Raw genomic sequence first — 25,169 nt, forward strand, 5'->3', positions numbered from 1 at the left:
AAAGTTCAAATGAATTGGTGGGGTGGATCCAGATTATGGTGCTTCTCACAGGCCAGATGACCTACCTCTGGATCTGATTCACTTGGCTTCTCACCACAGGTGCCAGAACCACTATGTCAGTGTGGCCAACTGGAGAGGAGGGGAGGGATGGTTACTGCTGCTGTTTGCCACCCTGCCACTGATTTGCATGCTGAATGGCAATCAAAAACTGGAAAATGAGGGTCACGTGGAGAGAAGGGGTTCATGTTAAGCCCCTAGGTATTGGCCATGCCAGCACAGTGGCTCAGAGAGCTGTGGTGAGAAGCTCCCCTGGGTTGGGTCTAAAGTCAGTTGTATGGATGGTCCAAAGTCTGGCCGCATGTTTGACTCTCCTACAATAGCAAGTAGGGCACTCTTCCAGGAAATGGGAGATGTGGGTTTGAATCCCCACAGGATGAGTGGGGCCTACAGTGATGTAAGGGACACAGTTTGCACCAAGGGCAAACCCTGTGGAACAATGTAGGGGGGAGATGGGTGGTTCGGAGAGCAGGAAGTTGGGAGGGGAGTGAAAGGAGTCTTACCCAGTCCCCAGCTGCCACTGCAGCTGCCTCATGCTCTGCCTAACCTAGCTGTTGCTCTTAAAACAGCAGCATTAGAAGCCTGGCATCTGTGCAGTGGCTGCTGCTGCAAGAGTAACACTGTGGGACTTCTCTTGCTGCTGGGGCATTGATTCCATGGGGATGGGGGATGAATTGGGGCACCTCCTAAATTGGTACCCAAGGCTTGTGCCCCTCTTACCCATTCTTTGTTATGGTATTAGGGGCCTATACATAGATTCTCATATCTTGGATGAATTCTTTAACCCCTAGGCTGTTAAGCATAGAGTGGCTGGCAGCACTACCAATATCACTGATAGCATTTTTGAGCTGAATTCAATACCATCAATAAAAATTAAGTATACTAGGAGTAAATGTAGCAGACTGGATCTTTCCAGGGCCTCAGTCATGCATCTAGCACCAAAATGGATTGGTATACCTGTGCACACATCTCAGCATACTCTTCAGCCTTTCAGTTTGCTTGGTGACAGATGACAGCAGTGCATAGGACAGCCCTGATTGCCTGACCCAGACTGCCCATGGTTATTGCCTGTGTTTCCGTGCAACACAATGTGAGTATTATGAAGGAGGCATGCTAGGTGTTGAGATGCTGCAATTGGCTTGCTTCTAAGAATTGTCAGAAACCCACATGTAGGTGCCCAGGGATATTAGCAGCTCAACCAATGCCTGTACTTAGTTGCTTACTTAATATTGTGCCTTGTCAAACAGGGCCACTTTAGCTTTCTCCTTAGAACAAAGGTGGGAGTTAGACATCTAAGTCCAGGTGGGGTGCCTCACAACAAAAATAGATCAGGCTCTGTCCAAGTGCTACATGGGCATCTTTTGTGCCCAATCCACAGAGAATATTAATTTGTTGGCTTTGTAATTCTTTCAGCTTTGTAGCACAGCCCAGTGATTGAAGCACATTTACTTTGGAGGGCCTCAGTTCAATCTCTGATGTGTTGGCTAAGATGAATCCCACCCCTCCCCTCCATTGGGTCCTTCTAGGAATTGAACTACCATGATCTGAAGAAGAAGAGCTAACTAGGAGATAGTTTTTCTGCTACTAAAAACTGACAATGTCCAAGGGGGCAGGAGGGGGCACTTTAATTAAAGTGGCTCTGGGGAGCCGCACTAATTAAAGTACCTTTAGTGTCTCATATATTTAGCATCCTGTGCTTCAAAATGGTGGCCAGGGCACTTTAACTAAAGCTCGTTCAATGAGCTTTAGTAAAGTGCCCCCACCACCATTTTGAAGTGCGGGGATGCTGAACACATGTGCCATCAAGATTGCTGGAACATTTCTGATGCATGCTAATTAGCATGCAATGGAGCAGGCATCAGGCACATATATAGGTACCCTGCGTTTTTACATTAACCCCCCCTCCGCCCCCAACAAAACAAGATGACAGGGAGGAGAAGGCAAACCAAAGCTTTATAATTCCGGTTCAAGTCTCTGCTCTGCCTGATTTAAAGCCAGGGAATTATGCCTCAGTTTCCTACATTCCAAGTGAATGTCGTCCTCCGCCAAGCCGCTGGCCACACTCGAGCCGAGAAACCCCTCTCGATGAAGTGTTCGTTCTGAACTGGTATGTTTCTGTGGTTTCAATGCATCTGTATTTTCCAACGAACTTTCCCTGTCCTGAAGTAATATACAACATACACTGACGAGTAAGCTATATGCTCTCTTTTGCACCCAATCCATATGGATCTGTTTCTACATTCAGCTTGAGTCTGGCTCCGTAGTTCAAATGGTAGAAATTCACATATTTTATTCTGGAGATCCCTGATGCTAGCCAAGATGGCACTTGTCACATGAACACTTTGATTAGCAAAATGAAAGGCTGGCTGATACTGTTATTTATATAAGAACATCTTTCTGTGTTGTCTGAAATGCTACACTGCAATCTAACAGCAATATTTTTAAATGCAATAACTTACTATGTATCTGCTAAAATAACAGGTCACAAGGGAAATTATTTTTCCTTTCTTCGGGTTCTTGAAGAATGTATAATCACAAAAAGTGGAGCGTCTAGGTCTTTATACAATATCATTAATTCTTGCACTTCAGGTAAAAAGCTGTAGAGAAATAATTGGGTCCTCCCCTGCATAAATATATTGAAAGGTAAGGGGTGAGGGGGGACCACACCATTTGAAGTCCCAGAGAAACAAGTCTGAAATTTTTGCTATCTCAAAGTCAAGAAAATAAGAGATATGGAAAAGGGAAGAGCTATTATGCACTTATTAATGAAGCATGCCATTCTGAGGTTATCACCCTTGTGATAACAAGTAGGAAGCATAGCAGTATCAGTAGAGTTGGGCAGGGAAATCCCATGCAAAGTGGAGACATTTCTTTTTTCTATTCCACATCAGGGAGAAACTAAGACCTTTAAAAATGTTTGTGGAAACAAGAAAGAGCCAAACCAGAACAGACAACATGCTGGTTGGTCCTCTCTTGAAATTCATCTCTTGGGTTGTGCGAATTCCAGCTTTGTAGGACTCTCTACCCTTACCTCTGTGCTAAAGGCTATTTTGGGTATGCTAAAGATGGCTCCTAGGTTTATTTCTTTCCCTTTTGACCATAAATTCTTCCCTGTATGTGAGAAATCCTCTTCATGAACACTTCATCGAAACTGATGCATCTCCAGAAAGTTTTGGTTTTAACAAATGGTCTTTAAAATATATATAGCCTGATAACAAACATTACTCAGAGATGGGGAGTGGCGGTAGAACTAGGAAACTTGTTTAGAACTTAGAAAAGACAGAAGTGGACTTAATGGAACGCCCACCATCTAAACGAGACATACAATATTGTCTCTATGCTGTGTGATCATAGGTACACATGTAGGTTTTATCAGTTGCCTACAGTTGCTAAATTTGTTTGCCATTTTCAAAGCTGGTATTTTAATTGGCAAGGTTAGCAATTATCTTAAATTGTTAGAGTCTAGTTACTAGGAGACGTGGAGCTTGAGCCATCTGTTCAGAATACCCAACACTTTTTCCCCCTACATTTCTTTGGGGGCACAGATGACATTTTAAAAATAAACCCAGATAAAAGATGAAATCACTCACAATGTTAACAGTTGTGAGGAGGGCTTCTGGAAACTTAGCATTCCCATCCTATAAAGAATTTTGAGATATCAAGGGGAAAAAAATCACATAAATACAAGCCCTCAAAATTTTTAGAACATTAATGAACAAAGAATTCCAAAATTCTGTTTTTATCAACATATATCCCACAGTATTTTTTGGTTAATTTTTCAAAACAAAAATTGATGAGGCTCCTTGAGCCACTCAAAGACCTGGCAGCCCTGCTCCCAGGCTTTCTGATTCTCAACAAAGAGCCCAACAACTTTTTCAGCAAGTGAACTGGCAAGACACCAGGCAGGTTCTTCTGGCAAACCCATCTTGTTTCTCTCAGAATACTTAACAAAATCACCATGTTACGGGGGAAAATTCTGATTCCACATTTTCTAGCACATAAACTTTCTGTGGAAAAGTTTCTGTCAAGCTCTGTTTTGAGAGAAGACTATATTAAGTGCCTAATTTAGGAAACAGAAAGCACTTTTTAAAGCTTATAATATATATTATCTTCACCAGTAGTTCCAGCTTCTTAGGAGTAATTAGTATTCAGTTCCCTAAATAAAATATTCAGTTACATAGAAAAACTACTTGAGAGTCCTCATATCCCCCAGTATCTTATACCTCTTTTTTTTTTTTTACACGTATTATTAGGTAAATTCTCTTTAATTTTATTAACCCCAATGCTATTATTTCATTGAAACCTTGTTTAACTATTAAGTACTCACCCAAGGAAATTAACATAAAATGCTTGTTATTCCCAAACGTACAACCATTTTTTACCACTACTTAGTTTTTAGTATCTTCTATTTTAACCTTATTCATATTTATTCAATATTCTCCCCATTTTTGTTTCTTTCTTCCTGCTCTTAAATCTGTCCCCTTTACATATATCTTTCCACACATTTCTTTTCCTTTTTAACTTTTAAAATATTTTTCTATATATTTTTCTCCATTATCTCTTCTTTCTTCTTTTATTTTTTAATTTCTGAGGTCTTGTGTTGTTTTGTAATTTTCATCCTTATTCTTTTTCTCCTCCTGCTTCAGTCCTTTTATCTTAATAAGGTAAAAAATCATCTCTATAGCTATCTTCCTTAGTGGTCTTTTCCATTAAATCTGCGTTATAGGCTCTGCTCTGAAAAGTTTATGCAAACTCTTAGAGATTTGTCAATAAATGCCTAGACCAACAGAACTAATGGAAATAAAGAATGTAAAGTATCATCAAAAGAAGGAAAGGCTAAATTCATAGGATGACACAGAAAAGACATGAAATAGGACATGTGAAAGAAGTACATTAATCTCCCTGCCAATGTTGCCTTTACAGCACACATTTTATACTTTTCTGGTTTAGATGTAAATCTAAAGCAGTAGCATGTCCAGTTCTTTCCTTGAAAAACTATTCTATAGAAGAGTCTGAGGATTATCATAAATTCAAAGTAATTTCTCCCCTCTTTAATTTCATTCTATTACTCCTTCAGCATAATAGCTCCTTTCTCTGTCAAATGATACTTCTGTTTTTGACATTTACAGATTTAAATTATCTGTAGATTTATGTCCCATTTGTAATCCCTCTTGGCTAAACCATACATATCTCTTCCAATATTTTCTCTTAAGTCATTTTCTCTGCAAAGTCACATAATTTTCAACAAAATATTCTAGAAATCACTTGAACTCTCTTTTGATACGATACCAGGATGGGCCATTCTCAGACTGCAAATTCATGTCTATTTTACATCCAATCCACTGGCACACCACGATTTCTGTTAGCATTTACTGACATGATGGTTTTCCCCTCAAACTGAGTATGCATGCTTTGGAGTAATTTCTCCCAGATGCATTAGCCTGAATTCTTGGAAGTTTATTACATTGGTATTCATATTTTGAATCCCAGTGTATTACTGAATGCAGAGTGCAGACCTACTTGTGTTATTTCTCTGTCCTCAGTGGCATATGCTGCTCCTCCCAGTTTATTCTTTTGAATAACTGCCAATGAAAATACTGAAGATTGTCATTGAGCTACCTCACTTGAGAGACAGCTCCCTCAAACACACAGCATTATTATTCTTTTATTTTTATTTTTTATCAATATAACACTGATAGTCTTCTCAAAGATAATTTGAATTGATTTTCCAATTATGATTTTTCAAGATCCTGTCTTCACACTTCATGCATGGCTTGTTGGTCTAGGGGTATGATTCTTGCTTCAGCAGTGAGATATTCTGGGTTCAAATCCTAGATGAGCCCTTTATGGCTAGAAAGGGGCAAAAAGGTGTCTTGGGACTGCTGAAAATAATTTGTTAGGGACCTGATGTAGTCTTCAAGGCTGGTTGCAGGGGTCTCGGGTGCCTTTCTCCTCCGTGCATCTTTCCTACTGTTGCAGGGGAGGCCACACCCAATGATCTGCGAGGTCTTTTTCAGACCCTAATAATCTGAATCTATTATTTTGTGTTAGTCCTCATTCAAGACTACATACCTCCCTGAAAAGCTACTCTTGCCTTCAAATCTTTTTTCTCCTAAGAATCCAGTTCTCCCACCCTTATTCTCAGAGCAGCTATGTTCTTGCACTTTTTTTCTGTTGCAGTTAATGGACATGGCATGTAAGTGCTATCTGATGTAATTGAAGGTTATATGATTGGGCATAGTTGTGCAGTGCCTAGTTCTGAGAGATCTTTGTATACATTTGCAGGAATGGGAAGTATGTAAATATCCTCATCTATGCAGAGAACATGGCTAAAATTCAACTTAAAACTTCTCTTAAAGGGCGATCTCACCCAGCAACTGCTCCTAACTGATTTAGCTGTGCACTACACTGTGACGTACACAACATTTTCATTTGCATCTTGTCTCTTTGGTGACATATTGCCACTTAACATGCTCAGGTCTATGAACTCACAATGAATACACTGACTGCCATTCACAATCCAAGCAATGTTGGCAGGTAGGTCCCTTGCCCAGAAAGAGACTTCCTGCCATGTCCAGGTGTGCATTAATATTAAAGCACACTAAGGTCACAGTACAAAAGAGGAATTATGAGGCTTTATAACTGAAGGACCCCTTGGCACCTCTCCTTTCAGTTACAGAATAATAAAATCTCAAACATTCACTGTAGTTTTGGTACCATAAGCAGCTAAGTGCTGTTGTTTGTAAATACTACCACAGAAAATTCCCTATACAAAGGCAGAAATAGTATCTGTAGTGTGATAACGGTTCAGTCATTTTAAGTATAGCAAACATTTAAATGGATTTTTGGGTGAACAAAGCAAATAAAAGTATCTGTAGAACACATAGAAATATAATTCAACTTTAATTACTGAGGAACATGACTAGCTCTCTCCCTTCGGGGTAAGATATAAAACTCCAAAAGTATGTTCATTCTTAAAATGAATCTATGGGACTTGTGACCAACATCTCCTCCTCTTCCTCCTTGCCTCCTCCATCCCCCACCCCCATAAAACCTCCTCATCATACAAACTCTATATATTAGTGCTTAGACAGCATAATGCTAGTGGCATTAGACATTCATATATATTTAGCAATTTAGAGATATTTTCATGCTTCTCTAGTTTTTTTCTTGAGGTGATCCATATTTATTTTCTGCTGTAACTGAAGAGAAGTTATTGAAGTTACACCAGGAATTAATTTGGCCAAGCAAGTGTCTACAAGATATAGCAAGGTGAGTTCATTGAAATAATCATACGTATTTTAGAATGTGGGTAAACTTTTTATGTGCTTTTCATAAAACCATTTTTTATTTATGCCTTATTATAACTTCAAACAATCAATTATACACAGATAATGCTTTTCAAAAATTGATTCTCAAAGAAAAGCTAATTTTTCTAACTCAAAATGCATTTGGAAACAAATTGACACAAGTATTTATTTTACATTCAGTATTAACTTGGCACTTTCTCTAGTCCCTGGCAGTCTCTACTATGCTTCCCTTTGTTTTCTACCACTCTATGCTCCAGTGTTGAAGCCAACACCTGTGGCCACATAAAAGGCTAAGCACAGCAGCTGTGGAACTCAGATGTCCACACTGAAATAAATTTCTAAAGGATGAGCACTTGGAAGTGTGGTTGGCTTCCTTGTTTGACTTTTCAAGGCTTCTTTGGAAGTCTGCGGTGCTGGATGTTGCATCTCTCAACTGTCTATAGCTCTATTACTGATCTTAGCTTAATGATGACCTCAGATAGACTCAAACTTAGAAAATCAGCTCTTAATTATACTGGTCTAGCCTCCAATCCTTTCACTCTAGCCAACAGCCTTACTCTAGATATACACTGGTGTAGTCCAGGGCGTTAGTACAGATTTTGCACCAGCATACAGTAGAGTAGAACGTGGCTCAAAGATTACTAAACAAGCCAAAAGCCATTACATCACAAGACTCATTTCTGTTTAGCACTATCTGATTTATAAGGAATTTAGTTCATATCTTAAAAACACAGCTACTAAATGCATTGCTCTAGAACCCCCAGCTCCTCATCTAGGATCAAAGAAGGCAAAGTCCTTTCATTTCAGCATATAAGAAACAGCATTTGCAATGCAGAATTGTTATTAGGACTCATCTGGATTATCATCCCATAAAGGTAATTTTATTCCAAAAGACAATTTCAGCTACTTTTCTTGTGCAGACACTCCTGAACCAGAGTGTGTGTCTGCAAAGCTGCTCCAGAATCCCTACTGCATTTTAAATTCACATCCTTTCTTATCCTAGGACAATTTCTCTATGGGCACATCTACATAAGCCATTTTTAAGGTGCATTAATGGCGCAGATCTACATGTGTACACCCTTGATGCACTTTAAAATAGAAAATTTGATACCTGCAAAAGCAGGTATCAAATTTAGGCGCAAATAATTAAAGCACTAACACATGTGTAGACACGCTAAAGCGCATTAATGCTGTGTATGTCAACTAACTTGAGACTAACTGTAGTCCCAAGTTGGTCTGCACTCTCTGTTAATGTGCCGTAGCACATGCATGTGTAGATACATACCTAAATTGCCTTAACATGCATTAGGCAAATTTGCATTAAGTTTAGGCGAGAGTAAAAGCACGTGTAGATACACCCTGTATAGATAATCTGTTAGGTATACTAGATCAAGCATACAAGACAGTTACTGACATGTATGTCAGTAACATACATGTAACATACATGTAACATACATGTTTATGTTTAAAACAAAAAAGTTTTAAATTATACTTTTGTCAAATAAATGAGATTCCTGAGGAATTTTTCCCTGCTTTTTGAATTACAAGTGTTACGATTTTCAAATTCCTATTTTAAATAAAATTTATATTAAAATAACTCAATTAGATATACCACCTTCTACATATCTAATTGCTAAGAAATTATTATACAACCAATTTTATTAGTAATTCTAAGAAATTAGAAGTATGAAAAATATTAGCGCATTGAAACAATCACTGCTCTTTTTACTTAACTGGGTTCAGTTTCTTTGAAGTGACAGTGCAATTGGGCTAGTAGCCTTTCTGACATACTATTTTAGGTAGGTTCTCAACCAGAGCAGAGTCTCCTTTTTTCTCTCATGTGACAACATGAAAGGACCATTAGAAGTTGATGTAAACATTTGTTACCACGCCATAGCTTCATTTAACACAAAATGAATCAGGACTTTTGTTCTAGAAAAGGATAGAACATTTCTGGATGTTCCATGTATTGGATATCTTCTCCACAGTTGCCTACCAGGCGTTCATTTTAATATGTCTGGTAGGCAATTTCAGTATCTCTCTGAGGTTCTGATATGGTTTGCTATATCCATATCTTACATGGGATAATGAAGTCAGGTGGTTAATTTTTAGAGTCTGTGATCAGATTTGATTCTCAACCATACTGTTTTCTCACATTCACTTGGTTGTGACAGTCCCAAGGCTTTAAGAGCTCCTGCTCCTAATCAGAAGGCAGTATGCCAGAAGTTTTCCAGGACCTTCAAGCATAAGCAAGTCTATGTTCATTATCATTTGGTTGCATTCTCCTCATTGAAGGGATAATGGTAGTTGCTGATGATATTTGTAGGATGGTTGGTTGCTCAGGGTTAGTGAATGCTAAGGCCCTATCCACATATCATCTAAAGAATGGTGGTGACAAATATGATGTTGCTGGGAATTCAGGTAGAGAAGAATGAAGGCTTTCTTCACTTTCCCTTTGTGATGATGATTTGCTTAGGCTTTGTCATTCAGGAGTGTTTGGATGAATTAGAATTGGTGGTAACATGTGGAACAGTACTTGGGGGAGGGTTAGCATCTCCCAGACCAAAGAGAAGCCTCTTGGCTTTCCTGCTTGAGTGGGTGCTTGAGTGGGTGATAGTCAAATTTTGAAAAACTCTTATCTAGTTTTCTCATCCATCAGGGTCCAGTTATTCTAGGAACCTGGTTGCAACAGCACAGAAAAATTCTCTCTTTGTGACCATTTTAAGGAGGCTGTGAATTCATCATAGCTGTCTATGTTTACAGGTATTTGGCAAGTCATTATTCCTGTGGTTTCTCTTTAGCTGTTCCAATCAGCCTTCATGAAGTTCCAACATGACCTCAGCTGCTATGTGAACAGATGGGGAGATTAATGTGTCTGACAACAGGACACTGTCGGTTATGCAGTAAGTCACTCAGGGCAGTTTGTTCTGCAACCAGAACCTGTATGCTTTGGTCATAGGATACAAAGTAGAAGTCTAATAAATAGCCTTTTCTCTATCATGTGAAATGAAATTTTCCTGGCTGCTTATGATTAAACAGCAGATGCCTATTTAGTTTGAGGCACACCGAGAAGTTGTTTGCCTGAAGCATCACTGTATTTGTATGCTTGCCATCTGTAATGGCTATTGAAGTCTCTAACGCCTACTGAACAATGGTTGTGATTTGGTTGAACCAATGGTGGCAAAGAAATGTTTAGTGGATACATTGTCAATTCGTGTTTTGCATGGTGTTGCTATCCTAGAACATGGTGTTTTGATCCATCTTTGTCAAGCTAAGCAAGTTTTTTGTAACATGGGGATGTTAATTTTCATTATAGCTTGGTTAGGCAGTCTCATTTTCCAGGTGAAAAGCCTTCTTTGTTGAATCAACAGATATAGGTTTGAGCCTACCATTTACATTGTTTTCTGAATTGGTCAATCAGTGTTCAGTTGCCATGTTGATATCATTGTATGCAGTCCCTACGAAGGGAGGCTAAAGGGCCTGAACCTATTCAGCCTCCATGAGAGAAGGCTGAGAAGGGATCTCGTGGCCATTTACAAACTCACCAGGGAGGACCAGCGGGAATTGGGGGAGACTCTGTTTCTCTGGGCACCACCCAGGATTACTAGGTATAACAGCCGCAAATTGTTAGAGAGAAGGTTCAGGCTGGACATCAGGAGATATTACTTTACAGTTAGGGCTGCCAGGCTCTGGAATGGGCTCCCAAGTGAGGTGGTACTCTCTCCTACCTTGGGGGTCTTCAAGAGGAGGCTGGACAGATATTTGGCTCAGGTGATATGACCCTGGCACCCGTTCCTGCCCGGGGCAGAGGGTCGGACTTGATGATCTGTCTAGGTCCCTTCTGACCCTAAGTACTATGATGTAGTATTTAACAGGTGAGGGGGGCGGTAATATGGCAGTTTTCATTTTCTATCCAACTTTCAATCCATACATTCTTAATCCATCAAGAAACATAATATTTATTTTAAATGTGAGAGTGTCCTTCTGGACACTGTGTATGACATGGGTGTGGCAGTGAACTGAAAAGTCTACACGATATATGCTTACATGTGCTACTTCTGAACTTGCATGTTTCCTCTCAACCACTGTCTCCTTTTCAAAACCTTTTCTTCTACTCCAAGCCACGCTCTACCCCTTCATAGCTCTGGCTCCTCCCCGCCCCACACCTCCTAACTTCTGAAAGTGTGTTTTTCCTGAGAGCTCCTTTAGCTGTTATTCAAAGCCAAAGTCCATATTGCACTAGGGTGAAGAGAGACTACAATGAGGCAGAACCCATCTCCCCAGGAAGATTCTAACCAGTTAACAAGGACTTTGAGAGTGAATGCTTCAATGGCAACTCTGTCACGTTTGAGCTCCCACTCAGTCCTATCCACACCCCACTCTTGTGAAAGTTGGGGCTGTCAGCAGAAGAGCTGAGTAAAGCTGGTGCAGGGTGCCCAGCAATTGAAACTTTCTCTAAGGAACCTAGTCCTTCTTATTGTCCCCACTAAGGTACTAGATTAAATGCAAAATGAAGATGGAGTAATATGGGAATTCCTGCATTGGCACTCTTCCCTAATTTACCAGTCCCTCTAGACCCTTAATAATTTCTTAGTTTTGTCTGAGTTCCATCAAGAATTTTTGTAAGAAAAAAGAAAAGGAAAAAAAAAAGAAAAGAAAAAAAGAAAAAATTACAACGCTAATACATTACATAAGCTCACTAGTGTTACACAGAAAAGAACTATATTACTGAATAGCCAAGCCAAAGGCACAATGTCTTTCTGTTGGCTGAAAGATTGCATTACAAGTGCTTTTCCAATTTGCTGTTTTACTAGCAACACTGGATCTTATTAAACATTGCTGCTTTCCAAGTATTACATGTCCCTACCAATGAGTAACTGTTTCAGTTATTTTTCTCCACATGTAGATTTCCAGGTTATTGACTTTTTGATGTTTCTAGCCTCTCTAGATTCCTGTGTTCTGTTTACACCTGACCTACTTGTTGGTTGCAATGCTTCCCAATTTGCTGAAGTGTCATTTGTGATTTTAATTAATGTGATGTCTATGAAGTAATTCAGAATAGTAGTAGAGATGCTGAATAGGGCTAAAACTAAGACCAATGCTTGCAAATCCTGCCTGGCCAACTAACTATAACTCAATAAACTGCACTGGGGCACCAGTCCTAGATGCTGAGTTGGGGTGGCCCAAAAACAACAGCCACTGCACTGGCACTGCCAACAGTGCAGCCATTTATGCAATCCTGTGGACTGTCACGGCCCAGGGTGCAACAGGATGCCTCTTATATTTTTTCTTATATCTAACTTAAATCCCCTTTACTGGAATTTAAGCCAATTACTTCTCATACCAACTTCTGTGGGCAGAGGGAACAACTGATTGTCTCCCTTTTTAACAACCATGAACTTGACTAACCTCCCCCAACCATCTATCTTATTTTTCATCATCTCAACCTTTTTATAGGTCACGTTTTCTAAACTTCTTTTTCTGAACATTCCCCAATTAGTTTACATTTCTTTTAATGGGTATGGATGCAGTGGCTATATTGCTTTTCTTTTAAGCAATAAAATACTTATAAAACACCGATGAACATTTTTTAGCAATAATGTGAACGTAAATTTTCTGTGGAATATGCCAACGCTAGCAGCCATCATTTTTACAGCTGACTGGAATGGCTAAAATGAAGATTCATTTTCTTTTTTCCCCACTATTGAATTCAGCAACAACAAAAGTTGCTCTTTAGATGCAAAAAGACTATCCGATGCCATAGTCCCATGCTTCCACCAGACAAATATCTCATGTCCTTATCAAAGACACAATGATGAACATAAAGTTGCTGAGCTCAGTTGCTTAAGAATAATTGCTATAAATGATATTCCAAAACTGCCCTTGTAGTAACATTGCATGCTTGAAAATGATGTCTCAATCTAATTAAGAATATGAATTTTGATCAGAAAGGTTGTGCCACAAAGTCTTTAAATGAAATTCTGCTGCACTTTTCTGTCATTGGTGTTTTTCTGGAGATTCTTTGCTATTGCAGCTTGATCATGGAATAGATTTTAAAACAGGAAGAATTATAGTTTGAATGATTCAACAATAGACCTCAAACTTCTCTTTGTTAGACATGCACATAGGCAAAAAGTTTTTAACAGATCTTTTTACATCAAAGAAATGATTACCCCTATCCTTGAATGTTTTATTAATTTTGGCCCAACTCCATGTCTTTCAGGCATTTTACATAATAAATGGTTGACCTGAGAATCCACTCAAATTAGCACCTATTTGAGAAAATGGACCAGCATAGAATGATTATGCTGCCACAACCATGATGCTATAAGTCCCCATGTGAACACTATTTTAGAATAGAAGTGGCTATATTCTAGTATAATTACTCCACTTCCAAAGCAGAGCAATTATACAAGAATAAAGCCACTTTTATTCCAGAACAGATTGTCCACATGGGGAGCTCTATATACATAGCTATAGCAGAATAATTATTCTATTATAGTTATGCCAGTCAATTTTCCTCTGTAAGCAAATCCTTAACATAAAGAGAAAAATCCTGCCCCTCTCATGAAAGCCTAATCATTAAGCCCAGATCCCGGCCCCATAAGTGAAACCAGTGTTGATGGGCTTTGCTAGTAGATGAAGGGAGGACTTGGGGAGGATGAAATCCTACTCAACCAACCAGTAAGTCTGACATGCCCAAGGACAGTGTGCACACTTAAAGAATATAACAAAGCATCCCAGAATCTTTTGATAGGGAGACTCTGCTAGAAGTGGTAACATTTTTCAAACACTACAGAATATTATAAGTAGATAGCAGACTGTGGTAGGATGGATTGTGGTAGCTATTGGCAGGCACAAGAAAAAGGGGAAGACATTGCATGCTGCTTTGTACTCTTTCCAGGTTACTTTGCTGTCCAGTAGATCTGTATTACATAGAGATCTTCTCTTACACCCATGTTCCTTATGCTCCTTTAATGAATACCAGGATGTAGTTATTGTGCATGAACCCTCCACCTGATCCTTTTACAATATGGAAACTAAAGGGACCAGGCTAGGATCTCAGTATATACTTCACTAGGTCCTATGATAGAAATGGAGTGACTCCGTATTTATATGACTACCACTGTAATCAAAACCAGGTGAGAAAAATCAAGGGCCAAAAAGAAGCTCTGATTTTTAATTCTTGCTAACATGATGTGTCTTGATGACATTAACATTGATGACCACCTTTTAGTATTTCAGATGTAGTATTATGACACTATGGGGCATTATGCAATAGTAGACACATTTTAGTGCCGAACACCTACAAAGGGAGTAATTCTTCCTTAAAGTGCAGAGACACTCTGCAAAAGGCTATTTCAGCCCACTGACCTTATTTTACTATATTCTCAAAGCATTTGAAAACGCATGGGTATTACAACAGTCAGTCAAGGACTCAAGAATGAGAAAAGCTGGCTTGCCACTTACCCCGATCTGTATCATATAGGAAGACAAAACGGTTCCATTCATAATGATCCAGCAAACTTAAGAGAGCTCCCCGTAAAGACGGTCGTAGTTGCAGCACAAACTGGCTCTCGCCTTCTGTGGGAAAGCTTGGTGTGATGAGGGAGATGTGCAAGGCGCTGCAGAAGGAGGTCAGAGTATGTACTGATCTCTTATCATACAGTCCAAAAATGGCAAAAACTCCTCTAGAGTACTGGGAACAAACTGAAAGAAAACAAAATAATTAAATTAGTAAAAGAGACTTTAAACATATATTTGTATTCCAAAGTGTCTATATTCCAATTTTATTTATTTGTTTCTATTTCACTTGTGTATTACAACTTGAATATTGATATAAATTTGGTTTGGGAACAAAAAATGGCATCAAACCTCTTGGTCCTTAATTGTTATAAAATAAGATAACAGAAATAAAATTTATCTCTGTTTTTGTACCAATTAAAATGGTGTATATGTTTTAAATAAGAAATTAGCATTTTGCAATCAAATGAAAAGTCCATCTGTATTCTCTTCTGTTTAGGAACATATCTAATTTGTGGAGGTTGCCACCCCTATGTTGGGGGCAGAACCGGGGTCAGGCAGCCATTTTGTTGGCAGAGCGCAGCAGCCCCCCATGCCTGTGATTGGCCGGAGGTCTCAGTGGCTCTGCCCCTCGACACTGATTGGCTTCAGGGAGCTTCCTGTTACTTGGTTCCACTCCTTGCTGCTAACTGGCTGCAAGGGCTGTCCATCATGCAGCCCTCCCCCTGTCTGCCAATCGATTTGTGCGGGGTGGAGCCACATGACAGGTAGTCCTCACAGACAATCAGTGGCAAGAGGTGGTGTGGGGGATGGCACCCATCTTGCTGGACCACATACCATATGGGCAGCCCCCTGCCACACATACACTACATTGAGTAAAAATGCTTCCCTTCTCTTGCAGCTATACTGATGGAGCAGAGCCATGAATGAACTATCCCCTCTGCTGTGGTGCACTAAACAGTGCCATGTGCAGATACTCCACCTGCACAGTGCCATTTATGCAGGCCTTCCACTCCCTCCCCAGCTCCCTGGGCTGTGGACCATGCTGCAGGGACAGGGGTGGGGAGGGCAACAAGAGGAGGGAGGGGAAGCCTCAAGCCTTCAGATATTGCTGCAGCCATACCAGTGGGGAGCAGCAGCCAAGCACGAGCCCCGGAGCTGCAAATTACCCCCTGCAGGCCACATGCAGCCCAAAGGGCCATGAGCTGGACAGACCTGTCTATACCTATGCTATGCAACCATCAAAAGAAGACAAATTGCAATCAAAAACATTCTGAGTTCTGACCTATTTATGAGGTAACTTAGAGCCAAATGCAAGGCTCACAGAAGCCAATATAAAGAATCTCATTGACTATAACAAACTGTGGATCCATGCACATGAAAAACAGGCCATGCAGCTGCTTTTTCTGGTATATCATGTTTCATTAGCAACTTATTACAGTCAAAATGAATAATTTCCTGCTCTTACATCTTAAAAACCCTAATGTATTATAACCTATACATAATCATTAACACTTACACTTCCAAAAATCACAGCAGTTAGAAAAGGCCACAATCAGTTTTTTCATCAAATACATTTCCCTGCAGTATAGGTTCTTTGGGTAAATCCAATATCTTTTCTTAGACTAACTCAAATAGTTGGAAAAATTCTTCTGAGCAATTCTTCTTTCCCTGCACTATATACTTGGGTATTTCTTCTGCACTGTACCTCCTATCCCCACACTTTCTTACATGCATGATGAAAAGGTAATTACTTAAAGTACCACCTCTTAGGCTAGCTTGTGAAACCTGTATTAACAGTCCCTGTATTTCATGATCTACAAACTGTCTGCATTGTATTAGAGCAGCAGTGCCTGTGTATAGTCAGCAGGTACTTATTTGGACCACTCTGTGCCCATGTAGTTCTTATTATGTTTGGTGTGTATGAGTAAAAGATATAAGATGTGAATATTTGATATCTCACACTTCTGCAGTTTATTAATGCATTGCAGTCAATCTGCATTGAACCATAGTTGTGGAAAGCTCTTTGAACCCAAGTTGCTCTATGTGGCATATTACAGCCACAATATCAGGCTAATGAAAATGAAGTGTGTATATTGAGCACCTGGAAAAATATTATGCCTTACTCACCATTCTCTTGTATGCCATGTAGGGTTTTTCACCAGTGCAAAGTAGCTTAATTGCACTATCAAATAACCATGGGGGGATTTTACACTGATACTAACAACTTTACAAGAAATAAATGTCAAAATATGGAGTGTCCCATTCAGTGGAACTGAAATTCAAATTCCCCTTCAGAAAAAAAATGGATGTCAAATCCTAGCAATGACATGACATGACATGACCTAACAGGAATTTATGTTCCCTTTCACTAAAAGTACCCCACACCACTTATCCAAATCCTTTCTCATTTTCCAAAACAATTTACCATTCATCTACTACAAATCTAAGTTCAATAAAAACATGTGGCTATTAAAGCATCGCAAAAATATTATATGAAAACTTATGTAGCCACAGATTTAGGTCCCAGACTATGATGTTTACTAAATAATGCCCTTATACTTGCTTCTCCATAAGATGAAGTGCAAAATTGGAAGGCATCATATTTCTCCTAATCCAATAGTTTACTAAAAAAAACAACCCTTGAAAATACGTATTGAATTATGCTCATGTGTCACAACCTCAGACAGCTGGATACCGATAAATGCTACTGATTCAACTATATAATAATCATCATATACATGGGTTGTTTCAAGTCATTGTATTCTGACTTACTAATAGCTTTACAAAAAAATGAAAATTTGAACTCGTTAGTTTTTAAATTTCAGTTAGATATATAACTTCTACCATATTATTTAGTGTCATTGGATCACATTGTACTTGGGTTATTGTACATTAGGCTTCTGATATTATTTGAGCTAAGAGATCTTTTGCTTTACGCATACAAGGTATTTTTAAATTATTTGTTTTGAATATACTATGAAATACACTTAAACCCTGCTTAATAGCTATGCTCATATGATTGCTGCATGAGTGAATACTGCCTCAAAAAAAAAAAAAAAAAAAAAAAAAAAAGATTATCCATGTAATGGCTAGAGGTGTGCAAAGCTTTGGTTTGCAATTTGATTCAGAGAAGATTTGGCCCAATTTGGAGGCTGAATCACCAAATCCAAATCGAATTGGGAGAAGAAGAAGAACCTCAAATTGATTTGGAGCCTCCGAATCGATTCAGAAAAGATTAAAAAAAGATTTGGAGATTTGGAAGGCAGTCTTTCAGGGGAACATAAACTGAGAAAAGGGAGGGTAAGCAGTCAGGGAAAGACTGACATCTTTGGTGGCTAGTGACTGTGATCTTTCCTTGAGTCCCCTTCCAATCACAGTACTCTTGGGAAGGGATGTAGAAACAGCATATAAGCTTCTGTCTGCAGGCTTTCTGTGCCTTTTGTGAGTGTTTCTGCCTGAGCAACAGCATCTGAAAGGTGCTGGACTGGCTTGGCTTCCTACCTAGTCAGTCTCCTGCTACTTTCTGTTCTTGAAAAGGATTGGGTATAGATTAGTAACTAGAGTCCCTCTGCTTAGCCTTATCCAATCATTTATTTCAATTTATATTTGTTCTTGTTCCCCCCCACACACTTTTTAAAAAGAAAGCTGTGTTTTCCTTGGCAGTGAAACCCCTGCACCTATCTCCTTGAAACTTGGCAGGCCTCATACTCTCAGAAGGGGAAATTTTTATTTGAATCAGCCAAAAAATGACAAGGTTATGGGTATTTCAGCGATTCCCCATTATAGTCTATGTCCAATCTCCAAATTGCTCTTAATCAGCGCCAAATCTTCTGAAGCCGATTTGGCTGAATTGATTCAGGACAGTGATCCGAATCTACAAATCATATCACTGTCCTCCAAATCAGCCAAATCCAAATTGAATACTTCCCTATTCACACAGGCCTAGTAATGGCCAAACCCAAATTTCTAAAGCAGGGGTCTCAGCCAGGGTGCTGCAGTGCCCCAGAGTCCCATGAGTACCCACTCAGGCACACTGCGGTGCAGGTTCTGAAGCCTGGTAAAATTTCCCGGTGTATATTCCTGCTGCATTAAGGCTGTGATCAGCCTAAGACAGGCAAACTGAGCTGTAGGCCTTCCCAGTTTAACCCCCAACCTGTTCCCGAAGGAGTGTAGGATAGGCTAGACAAGGGCAAGAGGCAGCCCCTGTCTGATTTAGGCTGATCAGAGCCCTAATACAGGAGCATGTGCCACAGCCCTTCCAGGGCTAGCTGTACGGCAGCTACATGGGGAAATTTTACCTGGATTTTACCAACAATACCTAGTTACAAACCACTGAGGTAAGCTGAGACAGCACCAACAGTGCTTCTCATTCAAAAAAGTGGTGGAGGGGTGCCCTGACTCTGAAAAGTTTGAGATGTACAAGATACTTCTCTTAACAGACAAATTCTTGAAGAATGGAAGATACCCACATGGTAAACTAATACTATTCCAGATTCAGTTTTGTCTGTATGATAGTGCAAGACAAGGAATCATAGAATTTTAGAAAATTAGGGTTGGAAGGGACCTCAGGAGGACATCTAGTTCAACCACGTGCTTAAAGCAAGACCATCCCAAACTAGAGCACCCCAGCCAATGCTCTGTCTAGCCAGGTCTTAAAGACTTCCAAGGATGGAGATTCCACTACCTCTCTGGGTCACCTGTTCCAGTGCTTTGCTACCCTTCTAGTGAGACAGTTTTTCCTACTATCTAACCCAGGGGTGGGCAAAATATGGCCTATAGGCTGGAAAGAGCCCACCAACTAATTGGCATGGGCAGGTGGAGTGTGTGGAAGGCATCCAGGAGCTCGAGCCAGAGTTCTTCGCTTTAAAACCAGGGCCACCTGGCTGAAGCTTGCTTCCTACCAGGAGTGATGCAGCAGGAATAGGAGCCACCACTGGAAATGAGGCGAGCTGAACAGCACCTGGGTGATTGCAGTTGCCCTGGGAGCAGCTCTGCTGGCTTGGCCAGTGGGCACAGGATGGAATTCAGCACAGGCTGCTTCATGTGGGGATCAGCCCCATGTGGGGTGCCGCAGAGACAGGCTCAGACTATACTGATCAGGCAAGCTCTGTTGTTACATACCTCCTGCTCCCTTCTCTATTCCCTCACCTCTGGCTGGCTCCCAGGACCTAGTGCTCAAGCATCTCCTCACCATACACAAATGCTGATACACCCTCCCACAATGCCCCCCACCCAAACCCTCCACTCCCCTCCACAGGGCAGGGACGTGCAGAGAGTAGATTGTGGCTCTGCCCTTGGCTGCAGCCCTGTGCTGTAACACCCTGTGACCCCTCCCTACGATCCTGGCCTCGAGATTCTGACCTCACCTGTTCATCCTGCTCCTGTACACCTCTCCCTACCTGCCCATGGCTCCATCCCACATAGGAATTTTTGGTAAGTTGTTGCAGTGGCTGGGGAGGGAGTGTTGACTCAGCCTGTGACAACTCATCAAACCTCCCTATGTAGCCCCCAGGCTCAAATAACTGCTCATCCATTTCTGATCTAACCTGAACTTCCATTGTTGCAACTTGAGACCATTGTTCCTTGTTCTGTCATCTGCCACCACTGAGAACAGTCTATCCCCATCCGCTTTGTAACCAACCATCAGGTAGTTGAAGGTTGCTATTTAAACCCCCTCAGTCTTCTCTTCTGCAGACTAAATAAGCCCAATTGCCTCAGTCTTTCCTCCTGTCCCCCAGCCCCCTAACCATTTTTACTGCCCTTCACTGGACTTTCTCCAATTTTTCACCATCCTTTCTGTAGTGGGGAGCCAAAAACTGGACTCAATACTTCAGATGTGCTGAACAGAGAGGAAGAATCACATCCCTCAATCCATTGGCAACACTCCTACTAATGCAGCCCAGTATTTCGGTAGCCTTCTTGGCAACAAGGGCACACTGTTGACTCATATTCAGCTTCTCATCCACTGTAACCCTGAGGTCCTTTTCTGCAGAGCTGCTAGTTAGCTAATCAATTCCCTGCCTATACCTGTGCATAGGATTGTTCTGTCCTAAGTGCAGGACTTTGTACTTGTCCTCATTGACCCTCAAGAGATTTCTTTTGGTCTAATCCTCCAATTTGTTTAAATATTTCTAGGAACATCTACACATGCAACTGATTTGACCTAAGATTAGTCAGGTATAAAATACTTTGGAGTAAATGCTTTTGGGCAGGCATCTACACATGCAGGGATTAAGAAGCAGATTTGCTGCTGTTTGCACCAAGTTTCCTGCAGCCCTGCAATAGCCCTTTGCCACCATCTGGGGGAGCTCTAGGCTCCCCCTGGGTGCTAGTCCAGGGGCTGGCAGGGAGAACTGGGCCAGGAGATAGCTGTCTCCTGGCTGTGGGGTGTTGCCTGTTACTGGGGTGGGGGTAATGTATCCCTGCCCCAGCAGCAGAGAGCTCCTGGCCCTGGCTCACAGAATCAGGAGGCTTGGAAGCTGCAGGTGAGAGGCAGGAGCAGGGGAGGATCACTGCTAGCTGCCCACCAATGGATTGGGGCAGGGGGCTGTGATTTATCCCACCCCTGCAGCTCTTTTCAAGCCCCATGCCTTGATCACTTGATTGGGACATAGGACATGGGGCTGGGGGCTGACCCTGACCAGGGCAGCTCCTAGACTCCTCCCTGCACACCAGGCGGAGACTGGGGGGCTTGTTCCCTGCTCAGCTTTACAAGCCCAGAGCTGGGGGGAAACAGGCTGGGTGGTTTGTTCTCTGCCCAGGTCCATGGGCACACAGCTTGGGGGGCGGGGGAGGGAACAGGCTGGCAAGCTTGTTCCCCACCCAGCTTCAGAAGTGCAGAGCTCAGGGAGGTACTAGTTGGGGATCTTGTTCCCCGCCTAGCTCTGTGGGTGTGGAGCTCAGTGAGGAACAAGACTGTTCCCCCCTCCAGCTCTGCCTTTGTGGAGCTGGGTGGCAAACAGGTTACCCTGCCCCCACCAGCAGGGAGCTTCCAGAGCCTGCTCTGCAACCATGCAGCCTGTGCTGGGAGACCATTATCTCCCAGCACCAGCCCCACGGTTGCAGAGCTGTCACTGGGAGACAAGGATCTCCCAGACCTCACTCCCCAATCACAATCTTGGAATAGGGGGTTTGGAGTTCCCTGCTGCCAGCAGGGGGACATAACCCCCACCTGGGCTTTGGTGGCAGACCCCAGCCCAGAAGCAGGCAGCTGCCTGGAGGCAGAGAGCTATCTCCCCCCATCAGTGGATGGCTGACTAGGAGCAGATTTTGCTCCTTGCCAGGGATCTACACAAGTGCTACCGCACCATTACTAATCTCGAATAAATTTGCTACTTGCATTTGGAAGGTAGAAAATTTACTTGGGATTAGGATGGTTTACTGAGTAGTAACCATGTGCATGTGTAGATGCGCATGCTTACTTTGCAGTGAACTACGTTAATGCGCAGTTAAGTGTCTCATGTAGATGCGCCCTCTGAATCCTAGCCCTAGATCTACAGTGGATCAGAATCAGAGATCAACATGCCTTAAGCAATCCATAAAATGGTAGCACTGGAACTAGAGTATGGGTTAAGTATTTACTCTTTTAATAGCCTGATTTATTACATAACATTGCCTGACTAATGGGAACTTAAGACAAAAAAGCAAAGCAAAGCAAAGAAAAAAGTACATTATTACTACTACTACACACACAGAGAGATACAAACACAGATATATATACTTATATAGTATATAGCTATATTGTACATATATTTATGGGAAATTTTTTCACACCCAAATAATCTACCATCCTACATATATATACATGTAGTATGAGAAATGTATGTTGCAGTTAACTATGGTTAACTATGTCGTAATGGCAGTCCATAGAGCATTTTCAGCTGTAGCTATCATAGAAGCCTGTAGAAGAAGTTTAACTTTTAACCTGCTGTCCTTCTTTCACAGTCTGGGCATGGCTGATTGGTGCAGAGTGTATGGTAAGAAAGATATGAAAATGTCTGAGGTAAAGGTGAGCGACTGAGGTTGAGTGACAGCTAAATGTATCGAGTGTAAGAAACAGCCAAGTGAGATGATTGGTAGATATTTGATTGAAATGAAGTGACAGGCTTTTCCACAAAGGATTGGTTGATGAGAAGTGGCATGACTGGAGCTTGTTTAAACTGCACCTGAGGTGTTCGTGTATGTGTGAGGAGAATTTGTGGGAGTGTGTATGTGAAGAGATTTCTATGTGGCTTATTGTGTGGTATTCTGCAAGGTGAATCTTGTGTGTATCTCATGAAAAAGATCTTCAGGTGCTTATTGCTATTGACAACAGTAGTACAAAGTCAAGTGGACAGAAGCTGGTGACTCTCATGGAGAGAGACAGAGTAATGGCTTGCTCCTGCCTGCTTCCTATGTCCTACTTATTCTGGTTTTTCTGACTTCTTGGACTGTTCACTGATTTTTCAACATGGATTGTTTTGGACTTGTTGACTACTGTTGAATCATTACTCTGTTTCAACAATATTGTTTGATATCCACCCTACTTTTGGTAAAGTGTATTGTCTGTATTCCCCAAATTTTTCCTATTGTTCTATTTTATTTCATTCCATATTTCTTATATAGATACTTCCTTTTACTGTTTTAATCTTAAAATTTGCCTTTGTGTGTACACTTTGATGAAAGTTAAGCCAGATTCCCGCTCCACCTGTGAAAGGGAGTTGTCACAGGTGGTTGGATTATAAATATGAACCTAAACCTATACCAACTGTTAACTACCCAAATGGCTTGGCTGTGATCTTAAAAATTCTCCCATGCTACACACACACACACACACATATATACCCATATGCCTGGAAGCAATAAACTGCAAAGTAATAAGTTCTAAATGGCATATGTAGACGCACTCACTGTAAATTATACCACAATATGGAACAGACAGATATGTTTCTGTTCCAGATTAGCTGCAAATAGAAAATGGTATTATAACACCACTAGGTGGAAAAGGACTAAATAACAGCCTGCTTGTCTTGAGTAAACAGTGGTCCCAGGATGAAATAGACAAAAGAAGAAAGCAGGGTAGATGTAAAGCTGTATAGACTAACTAAATGATATATAGAGAAAAAGAAAGGGAGAGCACAAGCTTTTGTGAATGTGTGTGTGTGTGTGTATGTGTGTGTCTATACACACACACACATTCACAAAAGCTTGTACTCTCCCTCTCTCTATATATATTTGTAGCAGCATTAAAAAAATGGACCCACCTGAAAGAATGGGAAGGGCTGCCCTGCAGAGAGATAGAGTTTGTCCCAGCGGGGACACTGTAGGCTCTGAGGGCAAGTGAAGCTGTTTGGAGGCAGCCCTGTTGGAAGTGGGAGGGGTGATGTAACCCCAGCAAAGTTTTGAAATAGAGCCGTTAGCAAAAGCGAGGGAAGGGCCCTGGCCTGGGATTGGCTGAGAGGCTTGGATAAAAGGGGGGAGCAGTTTTCCTGCTGAGGGGAGGAGGGAACAAGAGAGAGAGGGGGGTTGAGGGGCAGGCTGGAGGCCGGAGAGAGAGAGTCTCAACACAGTGGTCCATCAGAGAGCCCCTGGTAGAGCCCTGTAGAAGCAGCAGCAGAGGCTGCACCGGGAGTGATACAGTATCCAGTTCCTTTCTCCAAGGCTGGAGTGCTGTGGGGGCAGGACCAGAGAGGGGCTGCTTGTGTGGAGACTTCGAGCCTGGGAAGACCTGCCTCCAGCCCAGTGTGGCTGGGTGAGCACAGCAGAGCCAGGGGGAGACTGCTGGAGACTGCCCTGTTTCCCCTGGTGGGTGAGGGGCCCCGGGGCAGGCAAGGCCCAGGGAAGGGCTGTGTTTGTTGGGGCTGTGAGTCTGTGCAGGTGAGGAGCGCTGCTACAGCCTGCAGCCCAGACACTGCTGCCTGCTGAGCCACAGAAGGGGGGTCAGAGGCAGTGGAGGCCGTCTTGCAGGGATTGCAGAGGACAAGTAGCCGCCTGCTGCCTGAAGACCTCTGGAGCATGGAGAAGGACACCAGCACCAGGGAGCGCCCACAGACCCTGCACAGGAACACAGACAATGCCACTCCCTGAGATACCCCACCAGGGGCAGTGCATACAGGATCCCCAGTACACCATGTGCAAGTGAGAGACTGTGTAAATAAGTTCATGAGGGTTTATTAGTTGGTATATCAATGTGTTTATTTATTGGTTACTTGTTATTTTGTAAATAATTAAATCTTGTACATAGTATTATAACTGTCTGTGAGGCTGCTTGATTGTAAAGGGAGGCTCTCCACTTGG

At 41.6% G+C, this 25,169-nt stretch overlaps 1 protein-coding gene across 3 annotated transcripts in view; it reads right to left on the reverse strand.

The window, feature by feature from the left end:
• Positions 1-25,169, reverse strand: part of GRIA4 (glutamate ionotropic receptor AMPA type subunit 4) — a 381,681-nt gene that overhangs the window by 236,516 nt on the left and 119,996 nt on the right. For all 3 annotated transcript variants that reach the window (XM_006262481.4, XM_006262480.4, XM_006262482.3), the window contains exon 3: positions 14,838-15,077. In XM_006262481.4, the coding sequence (XP_006262543.1) occupies positions 14,838-15,077 (240 nt within the window). The remainder of the gene's footprint in view (positions 1-14,837; positions 15,078-25,169) is intronic.

Source organism: Alligator mississippiensis, chromosome 1, assembly GCF_030867095.1.
Source record: "Alligator mississippiensis isolate rAllMis1 chromosome 1, rAllMis1, whole genome shotgun sequence".
In the NCBI taxonomy this organism is placed as follows: Eukaryota; Metazoa; Chordata; order Crocodylia; family Alligatoridae; genus Alligator; species Alligator mississippiensis.